The sequence below is a fragment of the Pristis pectinata genome, chromosome 28 (assembly GCF_009764475.1).
Source record: "Pristis pectinata isolate sPriPec2 chromosome 28, sPriPec2.1.pri, whole genome shotgun sequence".
Taxonomy (NCBI): Eukaryota; Metazoa; Chordata; class Chondrichthyes; order Rhinopristiformes; family Pristidae; genus Pristis; species Pristis pectinata.
In genome coordinates this window covers 22,441,379-22,455,414 of record NC_067432.1, presented here as the reverse complement: position 1 = coordinate 22,455,414, position 14,036 = coordinate 22,441,379, and the positions used below count along the sequence as shown (strand labels likewise).

Here is a 14,036-nt window from a genome sequence, read left to right as displayed (position 1 = left end):
TTATCCAAGATTACAACAGGATATTGATCAACTCGGAAAGTGGGTAAAGGAATGCCAGAGGGAATTTAACTCAGGCAAGGGCAAAGTGATGCATTTTGGAAAGTTAAACCAGGACAGGACATACACAGTGAATGACGGGCTCTTTGGAGTGTCGTAGAGCAGAGTGATCTCGGCGTACAAATACAAAGTTCTCTGAAAGTGGCAACACAGGTAAATAGAGTGTTGAAGGTGGTGTATGGCATGCTTGCCTTCATTGGCCGAGGCATTAAGTACAAGAGTTGGGACAGTTATGCAAAACATTGGTTAGGCCACACTTGTAGTATTGTTTGCAGTTCTCGTCACCACACTACAGGAAGGATGTGATTAAGGTAGTGAGGGTATGGAAGATTCACAAGGATGTTACAAACAATCTGCTGGACGAACTCAGTGGGTCAAGCAGCATCTGTGGGGGGAAAGGAATTGTTGACATTTTGGGTCTAGATTCCAGCATCTGCAATGTCTTGTGTCTGTGGCAGGCATTGTTGTTGTCTGGATTGATGGGCTTGATTTATCAGGAGAGAATGGAATTGGTTGGGACTGTTTTCCCTGGAGCAAAGGAGGCTGAGAGGTGACAATAATAGAGGTGTATAAAATTATGAGAGGCATAGATAGGGTAGATAGACAGAGTCTATTCCCATGGTAGGGGTGTTTAAAGCTGGAGGGCATAGGTTTAAGGTGAGAGGGAGGAGGTTTAAAGGGGATCTGAGTGGTAAATTTTTCACATGTGAAGTAGTATCTGGAAATGGTGGTGGCAGGAACAATAACAATACTTAAGTGGTGTCTGGACTGGTACTTGAATGAGCAAGGCATGGAGGGATATGGAATTGGTGCGGTCGTAGGATAAGTGTAGATAGGCATGATGGTTGGCATGGAAGTGGTACACTGAAAGGCCTGTTTCTGTGCTGTACAACTCCATGACTCAGGTAGCTGGGATGGATAACAGTGATGTCCCATTCCCCAACACACACATTCCTGGTGCAGTTGAACTGGGAGAAACTCACACTGACACAGGAAGTGAAGTTTGTGTGTTCCAACGCCCACTACTCACACCCATGCTAGAATTTTGATTCATTCACTATTGATTCCCACCAGAGACCAGGAGAAAAATCAATTATTAGACTGGAGAGGCAGGAGATCATGCTATATGTGGCATGTGATAACACTCAAGTATGAAAACACTCTCTATTTGAGTAGATTAAGTAATAAATGTATCATCAGACCCTGTATTGTAGGTTAGACTGTAATTGATGGAGACAGTTAAACATGTGATAATAATACAGCTCAAACCTGGACCTTTCATGAATGATGCTCACAAAATTATGACGACAAAAGGAAGATTTTCCATCTTTACCATTTAATCATTAAGAGTGAATCAGGTTGATTGGGGGAATGAAGTATAATGGAGACAGGCGATATTGGGGACTGTGGTGATTCTTGATGGCAGGAAGTCTGAGCCTTGGGGAACAGGAGTCAGCTGATTATGGGGTCAGGTGGAAGGAAAGGATTGAGATCGGAGAGGAGTGGTGGCGCCCAAAATATGAAAGGCAGGTAATTCACTTTGCTATCACACCTTCCAGTAGTGTACTGTACTGGAAAGACAAAGCCTAGAAATTCCTTACCTATTTTTCACTGACATTTGTCCATTTTATAGACAGTGTCATTGAAAGTCATATTTCACCCAGCTAAAACTAATCTATTCTCAATTACATAACGGTGAAAAAGCATTTAAATTTCTCATTGGATGAACAATAAATAAGAAACATAAACATAAGTAAGACCGAGTTGCTGAGGTTTTACGGCCAGAATGCCAATGCTCATGAGTTGGCACTTGTTGACCTTGTTTTGAACAATATACAATTCACTCCATTTTCTGGAGCTTCCAGTGTGGCTGTTAGGTACGATGTTGATTTATTATTGCTCAAATTCCCTGTTTGCACCAAATTTTTACAGAACATGGTGAAATTTAGCCAGTTACAGCTGTGGAAAATATATGCATGGGTACCAGAGTAACTGAGTGTCACTGGAATTTTTGACAGGTCATAAAAGTTGCAAGCAGAGAAAGTGCAGCAAAAGTCCAATCGAAGAATAATTTCTTTAATAGGCGTTGGTATCCCATCACCTGACGTGTTGCTCTTCCCTCCAACCCATCTTCATTTTAGAGGCCTCACTTTTCATCCAGTGTGTTGTCTGGCTTTATCAATCTTGCTGTTATGTTTGCTGTACAAGACTTGACCAGGTCAGGCTGGATGGGAGTAGGACATCATTCTGTCTGTCCTCCTCACCCCATGTCTTATACCCTTGATCATTCCAGGATTCAGAGCAATTCCACCGGCTTCTTCATACCTCTTCGGCCTGTTGCTACTTTCTTTTGATTGCTCTTAAGTACCTTGTATTTCCTGATCAGAAAGCTAATAGTGGCTTGGTTCAGTTTTTGCAATCTGTCCTGTTATTTGAAAGCACTCTGACCTTTCAAACAGACAATATAGAATGCTGAAGTTTTGATTCAGAACCCACCTCAGGACTTGACACCTTAATGCAGTACTGAGGGGCCTTACATTGTCAGTATTGTCAAAGAAAGAACATAAAAATGGTAGGCCAGTTAGCTCATTAAGCCTGTTCTACTTTTTGATAAGATCAAGGTCAATCCTGGGCCTCATTTTCCTCACCTGATTCCCATATCCCTTGATTCCCTTAATTTTCAAACGTGTGTTGATCTTTACTTGCAAGTATTCACAACTCTGAGTAAAGAACTTTCCTGTTGCCTCATTCAAAAGGTGCTGACTTGCATACTGTGACTACATCTCCAAGTCCTAGGTTCTCCATGCTGAGGAAAGTGTTTCAGCATTTACCTGCCAATCCCTTGCAGAAACTTGGACATCTTAATGAGATCATCTCTCATTCTTCAAAACTCCAGTGAGTTTAGGCCAGTCTTCCTCAATTTTTCATTAGATGACAACCACCTACCCCACCCTCCCATTCATTTCGAGAATCAATCTCAAGAAGCTCCAAGGCAAATATATCCTTATTTAGTTATGAGACCAAAGCTTCACATGGTAGTCCAGGCAATGACTCACCAAAGCCCTTTAAAACTCAACCAAGACATCCTTATTCCTGTAGCTTGCAATAAAGGTTAATACACCATCCTAACTGCTTGCTGTAACTGTGGTTTACTTTCTATGTCTCATGAGCCAGAAGTATATTAATGCCTTCCTTTAATCTGTTGCAGTCCTTCTCCTCTATGGGGATCAGCTGGGTGGTGGACTGGGTTGGGGGCGGGGTGGTAAAGGATGGCCATTGACTGGCAGGGTAGGGTCAAGGGAGTGCATGGTCTAGTCCTGTTTCCATTTCATATTTCCTCTTAATGCCATCTGCAAATTTTGAAATCATCCTTCCATTACCCGAGGCCAAATCACAAATGAACAACAGTGCTGTGGTACCGTTCATTGTGGAACACCACTTCCCACCTTTTGCCAAGTTGAGTAATTACACCGAAACCCCCAACTCTCTTTTTTTGATTTTGTGGCCAGCTTGCTCACATGACCAAATGTTCTAACCATAATCATGTGCCAAGATAAGTTCTCAAAGGCCAATGCATTTCTATTGGCGACTTTTTCCCCTAACTTCTCATGTTCATAGGGATGCAATGCATCTAGATCTGGGATTTGATTCATTCTGTGCTGAATTAGTTAATCAGTTATCTCCCCTTTCTTTATTAATGTTAAGGACCTAATGTTAGAAAAAGCAATAATCTCCCAGGTAAATATAAATGCAAATAATTATTTAATAATTCTGCTATTGCCTGTAAGTTTACAGTGTATGTCTTAGTGGCCCTATCCTCATCTGAATTTTTAATTTAATTTACAAATATAAATAGAAAATTACTCTATTATGAACGTAATATTTGGACAATTTTAAAAAGGATGATGTGACGTGGGGATGTGACACAAAGTGTGTCATTGACAGGGAGGAATGGAATCTGTTGTATTGGTATTGTGACATTATAAATATGGTATACACAGTGTATATTTCTTCATTTATTGTGGATTATAGGGACCAGTGGTAAGTTACTGACTGCCTAACACATGCCTGGACCACTGATCCAAAGACGTGAATTTAAATCCCATTATAGCATCAAAGGTTTTAAATTCAAGTAATTAAATCTGGAAGTTAAAGGAAATATAATTTATTGGGAATCATGGAATATTGCACTGTTGTAAAAACCCATCTGGTTCACTGATGTCCTTGCCATCCTTATCTGGTTTGGTCCATATGTGACTCCAGCCACACTGATGTGGTTGACTCTTAATTCCCTCTTCAGTTCAGGGGCAATTAGGGACGGACAATAATGCTCAGATTCCACAAACAAATAAAATGAGAGTACTTATTTGTGAATCTTGACAGCCCAAGTGCAGAGCAGATGGTGAGTAGGGTAGCTCTCCTGAGATGCACGTCCCAGCTGATGCTGGGAAGATTTGCTTAGAAATCCCCCAGTTTAAATATTTTAGGAGTCCAAATGAAGCTCATGCACAGGTTCCCAACACCCTTTGCATTAATTAAGTGCTCCGATTTCACAAAGTGCATCGTAGACCTGGGAACTTCATATTAATGATCCCAAAGCAAGAACAGAAAGGTCTAGTGAATGGAAAATATTCAAAAATATAAGCTGGAAAAAGACTGGCATATGAAGAGAATAATTTGTGACTGATGGGAATAAAGAAGCAAGAACACTAGCATAATTACATTGCATAAAGGATCAGTTGACTACCATGACATTTAACTGTTATAGAGTCAGATTCTCACGGCTCCCTCTGTTCAAACTTCCCTGCTGCAATTCACAAAAGGCTCAGTTCTCCCAGCACACTCCCACACAAATGCTGCTCCAATTTAAAATGGTGAATGATGCAAAGCAGTAAGTAAATAAATTCTTAGCATACCTACAAAGCTCACATTCACATAAGCAGAAACTGTGCGAATTTTATTTGAAGCCTGACATTTGTATTGCCCTTCCAACCTCTCAAATGCCATTTTCACTTCGAGGACTCGTCCCCTGGCCAGTACTTTGTATTCAAGTCCTGGGACAGAATGGATGGATTCATTCTTGAAATACCAGCTAATGGTCATTTTGTCCCTGGCAACTGTCGGACAGCCTGGAAAACAAGAATGATGGACTGGCTTTAGAGCAAAAATAAGGCACGTGCAATAGTAACATAATGGTATTTCTAAAAAGCAAAATGTAATAATTATACTAAAAGTTTACAAAAATTCTTTGTGATATTTAAATTGATTGCATTTACATTATACCAATACATATCATGACATTATCATTTGTAGCTCATAATATTAGTGTCTGAAAGTCAGATATACTTTCAACATATATCGTTAAGGAAATAGTAAATTGCAGCATTGGTTTACAACTAATTCTTCACTAACTAAGACCACTTGTGGACAACTAGCAAGATGGCGCAGGAGAGTGGTGACTCATTGCAAGCTGCTTTCTACACATCTACTCATTACCCTTACTATAATCATTCTACACTTTTAAACTTAAATTCTGTACTAACTCAATGTAACTGCACTGTGTTATGAATTGACCTGTACGATCGGTATGCAAGACAAGTTTTTCACTGTACCTCAGTACAAGTGACGATAATAAACCAATACCAATACCTAAGACATTCTCTTGGAACCATAAATAGGCAAATGTACTTGTGGATTATTAGGTCCCAAATTCTGGAATTTTTGACCCAAGCCTCTCAATGACCATTTCCATGGGTTTCTTTAAAACTGACCAGGTTGACCAAGCTTTTGACCACCTTCCTAACATCGCCTTTAATTGGCTTACCATGATATCTCAGATTGCTTTTAACAGTGCCACATAAATGCATTGTTGGATGAGGACATAATTGGGTTCAATTGTTCATGAGAAGAACAGACACTGGCAGAGGTACCAGTATACAACCGGTGCCCATGGAGCTAGAGCCGAAGACACAGCTCTTTCTGAAAAGAGCAACATTGGATCAGTAGTTACAAATATTCCTGCTCTGGGATCAATTTATGTAATGTGTTCACATTACTTGGCTGTTTACATTTTATCATGGTGTTGGCTTCTTTTACTGCCACATAATATAAGGACTTAAAACCAAATTTACTCATTTCCACTTGTGTTGATTTACAGTTGCACAGGCCAGCTGACTTTGGGAAGGGCCAAAACATTTAACTCAGTGCAAGGATATTGAACATTTTATTTGTAGGTAATTTTGATTGCCAGCTCTTTCTGAGCCAGAGATGCATATATTTAAATACATTTCTGATATCTTTCTCCCAATCTCTGTTAAATTTAAAAGATAATCTCAATTCATATTCTAGAAATTGTGTGAACTATTTGAAGGCAGAGATGAACCAACAAATCTCTGGGTTAAAGTTATGTCCAGCCCAGCCAAATGTTAGTCAGTTGAAGCAAATATTTACTACTTTATGTCATAGAATCAGTGAGATGCAACCCATTGATTCTGCACTGACCGCCAAACCCCTATGTACTCTAATCCTGCATTAATCCCATTTTTATTCTTCACACATTTCCATCCACACTCCCAGATCTACTACTCGTCTATACACTGGGGGGCAATTTACAGTGGCCAGTTAACCTACCAACTTGCAGTCTCAGCATGTGGGAGGAAACCCCCACGGTCACAGAAAGAACATGTAAATTCCACACAGACGGGGCCAGAGGTCAGGATTGAACCCATGCCCAAGGCACTGTGAGGCAGCAGCTCTTGCACTGAGCCACTGTGCTGCTGGTAGAGCTGCTGGTCAAGAATCAGGTGCTAAATCTGTGTGGTTACAATTTTTTTTCCCAAATCTTTTAAAATCATGGAAGCTTATGCAAAGATACAGGAAAGGACATTTTTTCATCTGTGTCAGTCCTCACCATAAGTTACCTGAATAATGGGCAATTAAAACCACATACAAGTGTTTCTGAGTGAGGAGTCACCGATGGAAATAATGTGAGTCATGTATCAAGAAAAAAAACTAAAAACACAGTGGCATGGTTCTTTTCAAACTTGCTGAAGTCAAATAATAGAATCTCCCAACAGTCAATTCCAAGCTGTGAGCCAAATGAAGGACAAATTTTAGGCTGAGTAATTTTACCAATAGTTTGGCAACATCTGGAAACAACATCTCTGTAGAATAAAAATCAAGACTTAATATTCAACAAGCCAATAAAATGCAGCAATGTTAGAGCTTTCACATACCTAACTGATCTGTACTGATTTCGGCAACAAGCCAAGTTCACAATATTATTAACAGAAAAAATATTTCACCAAAGTTATTACTCCAAAAAGTTTGCTAAGAGAAATAGAAAGAAAGGAATGCATAAGATAGTGATTCCAAAATCCATTCCAAAGGAAAAGAAGTATGAACATTGCTATACCCTGGATTTGAGGGTAGTTGTCTTATATTAGCCCATGGCAATGCTGACCATGGTCCTAATGGTTTAACATCTGTATTATGATTGAAGGACATCATTCACTGTGTGGAATGAGGCTCTTTCTTCTGATAATCACCAGAATTCTTCAGCTGATAACAAAAGGATTTCCTCAAACCTACGGTACTGCATTATCCCCATATTGATAAAGTAATGAAAACCAAAAAAATTGCAGGTAATGGAAATCTGACATAAAATCAAAATGATAGAAACATTCAGCGAGTCAGGCAGCAGTTGTGGAAAGAGAAACAGAGATAATGTTACAGATGGAAGACAGACTGACCTGAAATGTTAACTCCATGGATGCTGCCTGACCTGTTTCCAGTATCTGCCATTTTAATTTTAAATAAAATCATAATTTTCACACAAGTATGTTACATGATCTGTAGGAGAGCGGTCACGAAGGGGTAAACATTTGAACAGAGAGTTAAAATTCTACACCACAATGTGTTTCTCCAAGGCTCTGGATAAAATAAACTGTGCTCAACAACAACAACAACCTTGATTTGAATAGCACATTAAGTGCATTAAGAATTCCCCAAGGTGTGAAACAGGAGCAGTACTAAACCAGAAGAAGTTACCTATAGTTACCTAAGGAAATACTGGAATGGATGACCAAAAGCATGGTCATATAATTAGGTTTTATGGAATCTCTTCTAAGAGGAAAGAGGTAGAGAGGCATTAAAATTGAGGGAAGAAATTCCAGAACTAGCAACATTGGCGATTGAAGGCACAGCACAAATGGTGGGGAGATAAAGTTCAGAGTTGAAGAAGAAGCCAGGATTAGCAGAGCACAGATGCTGTGAAGGGGTGAAGGACTGGATGAGCTGACTGAGATAGGGAGGGGTGAAGACCTGTGCGAAGTCTGCAATCAAGTTTTGCCTTAATCATCAGTAAACACGGAATGAGTCTGAAAAATGATATTACTATCTTTATTGCCTTGGAATACTTTAGTGCAAAGTGCTCACAAGTGGTTGTCAATCCAAATTCTCCACATTTCCTACATCAACAACCAAATATTGCCCAACAGAATCACATAGTACTGAACAGCCAATTACACCTGCACTGGGTAATAACATTGTGACTGATCATTTACCTCAGCACCACTTTCTTGCACTAACCCTATATCCCTTGATTCCCTAAATGTCCAAAAATCTATTGATACCTTGAATACACTCAGCCACTGAGCCTCCAAAGCAGGAAATTCCAAAGATCCATTACCCTCTGGGTGAAGAAATTTCTTCTCATCTCAGTCCTGAATGTCTGACCCCAGCTAGGGAAATAGCCTCTACCTGTCATGTGCCTTAAGAATTCTGTGCGTTTAAACAAGATCATCTCTCCTTCTTCGAAATTCTATACAATATGGCCATAATATGATTAATCTCTCCTCACTGGACAGTCCACCCAGGAATAAATCTGGTGGACCTTTGTTGTACTCCTATTGCAAGCATATCCTTCCTTTGGGAGCGAGACCAGACATGTACACACTATTCTGCATATGGCTTCACCAGTGCCCTGTATAATCACTCTTTTCCTCAAATCCTCTTCTAACAAAGGCCAACATATTGTTCACATCTAATGGTTTGATGGTCTTCGACCTGAAATGTTAACTGTTTCTCTTTCCACAGATGCTACCTGACCTACTGAGTGTTTTCAGCATTTTCCGTTTTTATTTCTGATTTCTAGCATCTACAATTTTTTTTAATTTTCATTTGCTATAACTGCATATTACCTTTCAGTGATTTGTATTTAAGGACACCAATGTTTCCTGGAGTACCAACACCTCAACTTCTCACCATTTAAACAAAAACTCTGGTTTTCTATTTGTTCAATCAAAGCGGATGGTTTTACTATTTTTTATTATGTTCCATTTGCCATGTCCTTGACTATTTACATAGCCTACCTGTATGCTCATGAAGTCTCTCTGCATTCTCCTTACAATTCACATTGCCATTCTGCCTTGTATCAGAGAAGAAAGAATTTAAAATGTTTGCAGTGGCTCAGGGGTTAAGAAATGGGTTAAAGGAAGATCATTTTACATAAAGGTAAGAAACAATGCAAGAGTAAAGCACTGCAGATGTTGGAAAGCTGAAAGTAAAACAGAAAATGCTGGACGTACTCAGCAATCATGTGGAATCCATGGAGAGAGAAGAAAGTTAACGTTACAGGTCGATAACGTTTCATCAGAACTAGAAAAAATTTAGAGAATTAACAGGCTTTAACTAAGCATTAGGAAAGAGAAATTGGGGAGTGGGTGGCAAGTACAAACTGGGTGCGTGAAAGTCGGGAGAGATTTAAATGATGAAAGAAGTGATGGTGTAAGGTAAAAGACTTGTAAGGGGTCAATAGACAATGGAAGAAGAGTCGTAAATGAGAACAGTCATAATATTACCAAAAATTGCTGGCCAACAAAAGCGAGAGCAACAGTCCTCACAGAGTCATACAGAGAAACAATGTGGAAACAGCCCCTTCAGCCCACTGAGTCCATGCAAACCATCAAACACCCAGTTTTACACTAATTCTACACTAGCCCATTTTATTCTCCCCACATTTCCATCAACTCCCACTCAGATTCTACCACTCACCTGCACACTATGCGCAATTTACAGTGGCAAATTAACCTCCCAACCTGCACATTTTTGGGATGTGGAAGGAAACCAGAGTACCTGGAGGAAACCGACATGGTCACAGGGAGAACATGCAAACTCAGCACGGACAGCACCGGAGGTCGGGATTGAACCTGGGTCACGGGCGCTGTGAGGTTCTGAATTCTTTGAACTCAATCTTAAGTCTGGAAGGCTGAAGAGAAACTGATCAAAAGATGAGGTGCTATTCCTGTAGCTTAAATTGTATTTCATTGATGTAGAATAATTAGAACAGAGAGCAGAACGAGTGTAAGGCAGAGAATTAAAAGAGAGGTGAGCAGAGATTTAGGTCAGGTTTGCAGATTGACTGGTGATGTTCTGTATAGCTGTCATCCTGTCTACATTCAGTCTCCCCTTTGGAGGGGGAAAGATTGTGGATGGTGAACTCAGTTTACTAAACTTAAAGCAGTACAAATAAATTGCCGTTTCACCTGGAAAAAGAACTTGGTCCCCAGACAGTGGAGGGAGACAGGTTCAGAAGTCAGGTTTTACATCTCTGACACTGGAACAGGAAAGTGCCATGCAGAGTTGAGTGGGTGAGGAAAGCGGAGAGAAGGGAGGGTTGGATTTGGTGGTGGCATCATGTACGAACGTGCAAAACCAGCAGATGATAGGGTCACTGTACTTATCCAAACAGTCTAAAACATCATTGACAAGGCACAAACTACCAATGAGCTACCCTGTTAATATATTACTTTACATTTTATCTTGGTAACGTTGGCGGACCTGATGGGCTGGAAGGCAAGGACAAGGGGAACCCTTCTGTGTTCTGGAGAGGGAGGAGAAGTGCTTGAGAGCACAACTGCAGTCTGTGGGATGGACAAGGTTGAGTGCACATAGTGAAAAGATAAATGGAAAACAGATTAGACACAATCACAGAGTAGATAGCGATGCTGCAGGTTCTTTTATGCTGATCTGCACATAAGTACTGGGTTTAAGAATTCATCCGAAAGATGGCAGGTCAAACATGCCTGGGACAGGACCTATGGGTCAGCCAAAGCTATGCAATTAGGATTATTTTTAGGATGTACATACATGTCCTTGCAGTGGGCAGTGAATTTATGACCACCTAACTCTATTGAGACTGCCAACTGGTATAAAAAAGAATAACTTTCTGCCTCTTTACCATGACATCATTAAGTTTGGTGCTGATTGCAAGTGCAGGACTGAATAAACTCAAAGCAACACAAAAGGGACAAGAAATACCCCTTTTCCAAACCTTTAACCCATGGTATGGAAGCCCCTGAGGAGAAAAGGTCTGCCCATTTTCTTAACATAAACTTGAATCAAAGGCAAAGTTGGTCCTGAATCATAATTGCATTGTTCATGCAATGTGCAGCATCCAGTGCGGCACTGTGCAGTGGTCAAGCAAACCTCTCAGCTGTAATGAACTGTCCATTGGACAATAAATGCTGGCCTCATTAGTGAAGCCTACTTCCTACAAACAATAACCAAAACCTGTTGGTTCCCTCACACTTGCATGTGGAGAAGTAACCTGCTGAATTGAGTGAAATCATAACAATCAGATTAGTATTGAAAAGTTTCAAGAAGGGCCGGCCTTCTCCTAACTTCCTCACAGAATTCCACCTCCACGCCAGGAGATTTCCAAATTGTAGCAGCTGATGGGCTGATCTAGCAGCTGGGAATTTTGAATGTATAAACTGGTATCCTATCCCTTCATTTTTGCTCACTACCATGTATCTCTCCTCCCCTGCCCCACCGTCATTGTAAACAATTGTCAGTGGATTAAAAATTCGTTCCAATCTCCTCATGGATGCAGAACTTCATCCTCAGTTGTTTTAACTCAATGGAATTGAAATTCAGAAGTGGAACACAATGTGCAGTCACTACAACGTTGTGCATTTGGTGCATTCAAGCAACAACGAACTTCCACCTTCAGGATTTATGTTCTCCTCATCTGCTCTTCCCTTTTGTTCTCAACTCCTCAGATCTCATCAACCTCAAACTTTCCAGTCCCACCACCAGTTACCACTTCGGGTCCAAGACGGACCATGGAATATTGATTATGTTTTGGTTAGTACAATTCTGGTAAGATTGCATTCATTCTTAACTATTCAGAACCGATTTAAAGTTGGCTCCTGCAATACAGTTTTTTTTCAGACGTCTTCCAGACATTTATTTCCTTGGAGCCAAAAAGGATTCTAAAAATAGACCAGAATAATTAGACAGAGGTTTGGCTGTAATTTGTACTAATTGGGTCCAACAAGTGTCATAACAGATTTCATATTCTAAAATATAAACCATTGAAAGTAGTTTGACTACATGTATTTCAAAAAAGGAAAACACAAACTCACCCATACGTAACACATCCCCTTGTTTAACTGTAATTGGAGTGCCGATCTTTGATGCCATTAAGACACGTTTTCTTCCTCTGGTTTGGTGGAATCCCACAGTCTGTGGAGCAGGTCCTGACTCTAAATAGATGAGAGAATTGTATTTTTTTGCTTTACCAAATTCTATTTTTAACTCTCCCAATTTTGCCTCTAGTTACAATATTCCTTCTTCAACAGTGTGGTAAAAGCAACCATCTTCTGTCAGTGCATTTTGTGTACAAGTTCTCTGGCGGGTCAGTGGGAGATGAACTTCAACAAGGAATCAAATATTCCCAGATATTTTTCCTCACGAGTTACAATGAACGAGTTGACTTTTGCAAAATAGCTTGTAATAAAACTCCAATAATCCACAAGCTCAGGACTTTGGTGATGAAGGACTGGAAATTTTTCTGGACCATTGGATGTTACTCCTTATTAATATACAACAATCCTTAATTCCCTTTTTCAGATGAAAGAAAGTATTACATTTCCCATTGAACCCGGTAAGCTTAAGGAGAACATGAAAATGCCTCCCTTTTCCATTTTAATTGGGTGCTTTCATTTTGTTACACAGGCAGGAGCTCCCAGAAGCCCTTGAATCTCAGAAGTACATTGTGGGCCTTCACCATTTTTCTCATGACTTTCCACCTGGCAAACAGGAATTCTCAGGCAACATCTCTAGAAAATCACCCCTAGTTACTTTCCCAAGAAATATGGATAGGAAAGGTTTGGAGGGATTTGGGCCAAACGCAGGCAAATGGGATTAGCTCAGGAAGGCACCTTGGTCAGCATGGATGAGTTGGGCTAAAGGGCCTGTTTCTGTACTCTATTACTCTGTGTAACTACTTTATGTAATAATAATTATATGGTTTTAAATGATACACTAGTGATTTCGCAATCCTCCGATGGCCTGTTAAATGACTTCTGTTAAAGTTGTGTTTTTGATTCAATCTCCAACCCTGACCTAAGTTTCCACCAAATATAATTTAAAGTTGAATATTATAAAGCACAAGAGAATAGCTTGGGAATTAAATTCCTTCTGATTTTCTCTAGCTGGCAATGGGTGGAAATTGGTCTCATATCACTAACTGTGTATTGGTTAATAATGTGAGAACTTACCAGTGAGTTTAATGACTGTTGACATAGTTGCTTGTCCAATTTCATTTGTGACCGTACAAGTGTACATTCCTTGATTTGCAAGTGTTGTATTCATCAGTGCCAGAGATCCATTTTGAAGTTGAACAGAATTATTTCCTAACAGACCATCTTTTTTTTGCCAAATAATCTTTGGTTCAGGGACACCTGTTGAAACAAATAACACAATACTGACTCTTTAGATACAGAAAACTCATATGATCGCAGAACAGTATGCTTATAAAACAAGGCTTACAAGTGAAACATTCTATTTTGTACCATATATAAACACAGAGTTTTAAGGAATGGAATACATTATTTATTTTGTTAAAGCCATATAGAATATAATGTAAAGAATCGATAGGCAAACTAAAGCACAGTAATATAAAAAGTATTCCA

General features: G+C 39.8%; 1 protein-coding gene across 2 annotated transcripts in view; it reads right to left on the bottom strand.

The window, feature by feature from the left end:
* The window catches only part of adamtsl3 (ADAMTS-like 3), a 509,738-nt gene that overhangs the window by 25,362 nt on the left and 470,340 nt on the right, over nucleotides 1-14,036 (bottom strand). For both annotated transcript variants that reach the window (XM_052040649.1, XM_052040648.1), the window contains exons 24-26: nucleotides 13,623-13,805; nucleotides 12,486-12,605; nucleotides 4,974-5,186 (exon numbers count right to left, since the gene is read on the bottom strand). In XM_052040649.1, coding sequence (XP_051896609.1) covers nucleotides 4,974-5,186; nucleotides 12,486-12,605; nucleotides 13,623-13,805 — 516 coding nt within the window. The remainder of the gene's footprint in view (nucleotides 1-4,973; nucleotides 5,187-12,485; nucleotides 12,606-13,622; nucleotides 13,806-14,036) is intronic.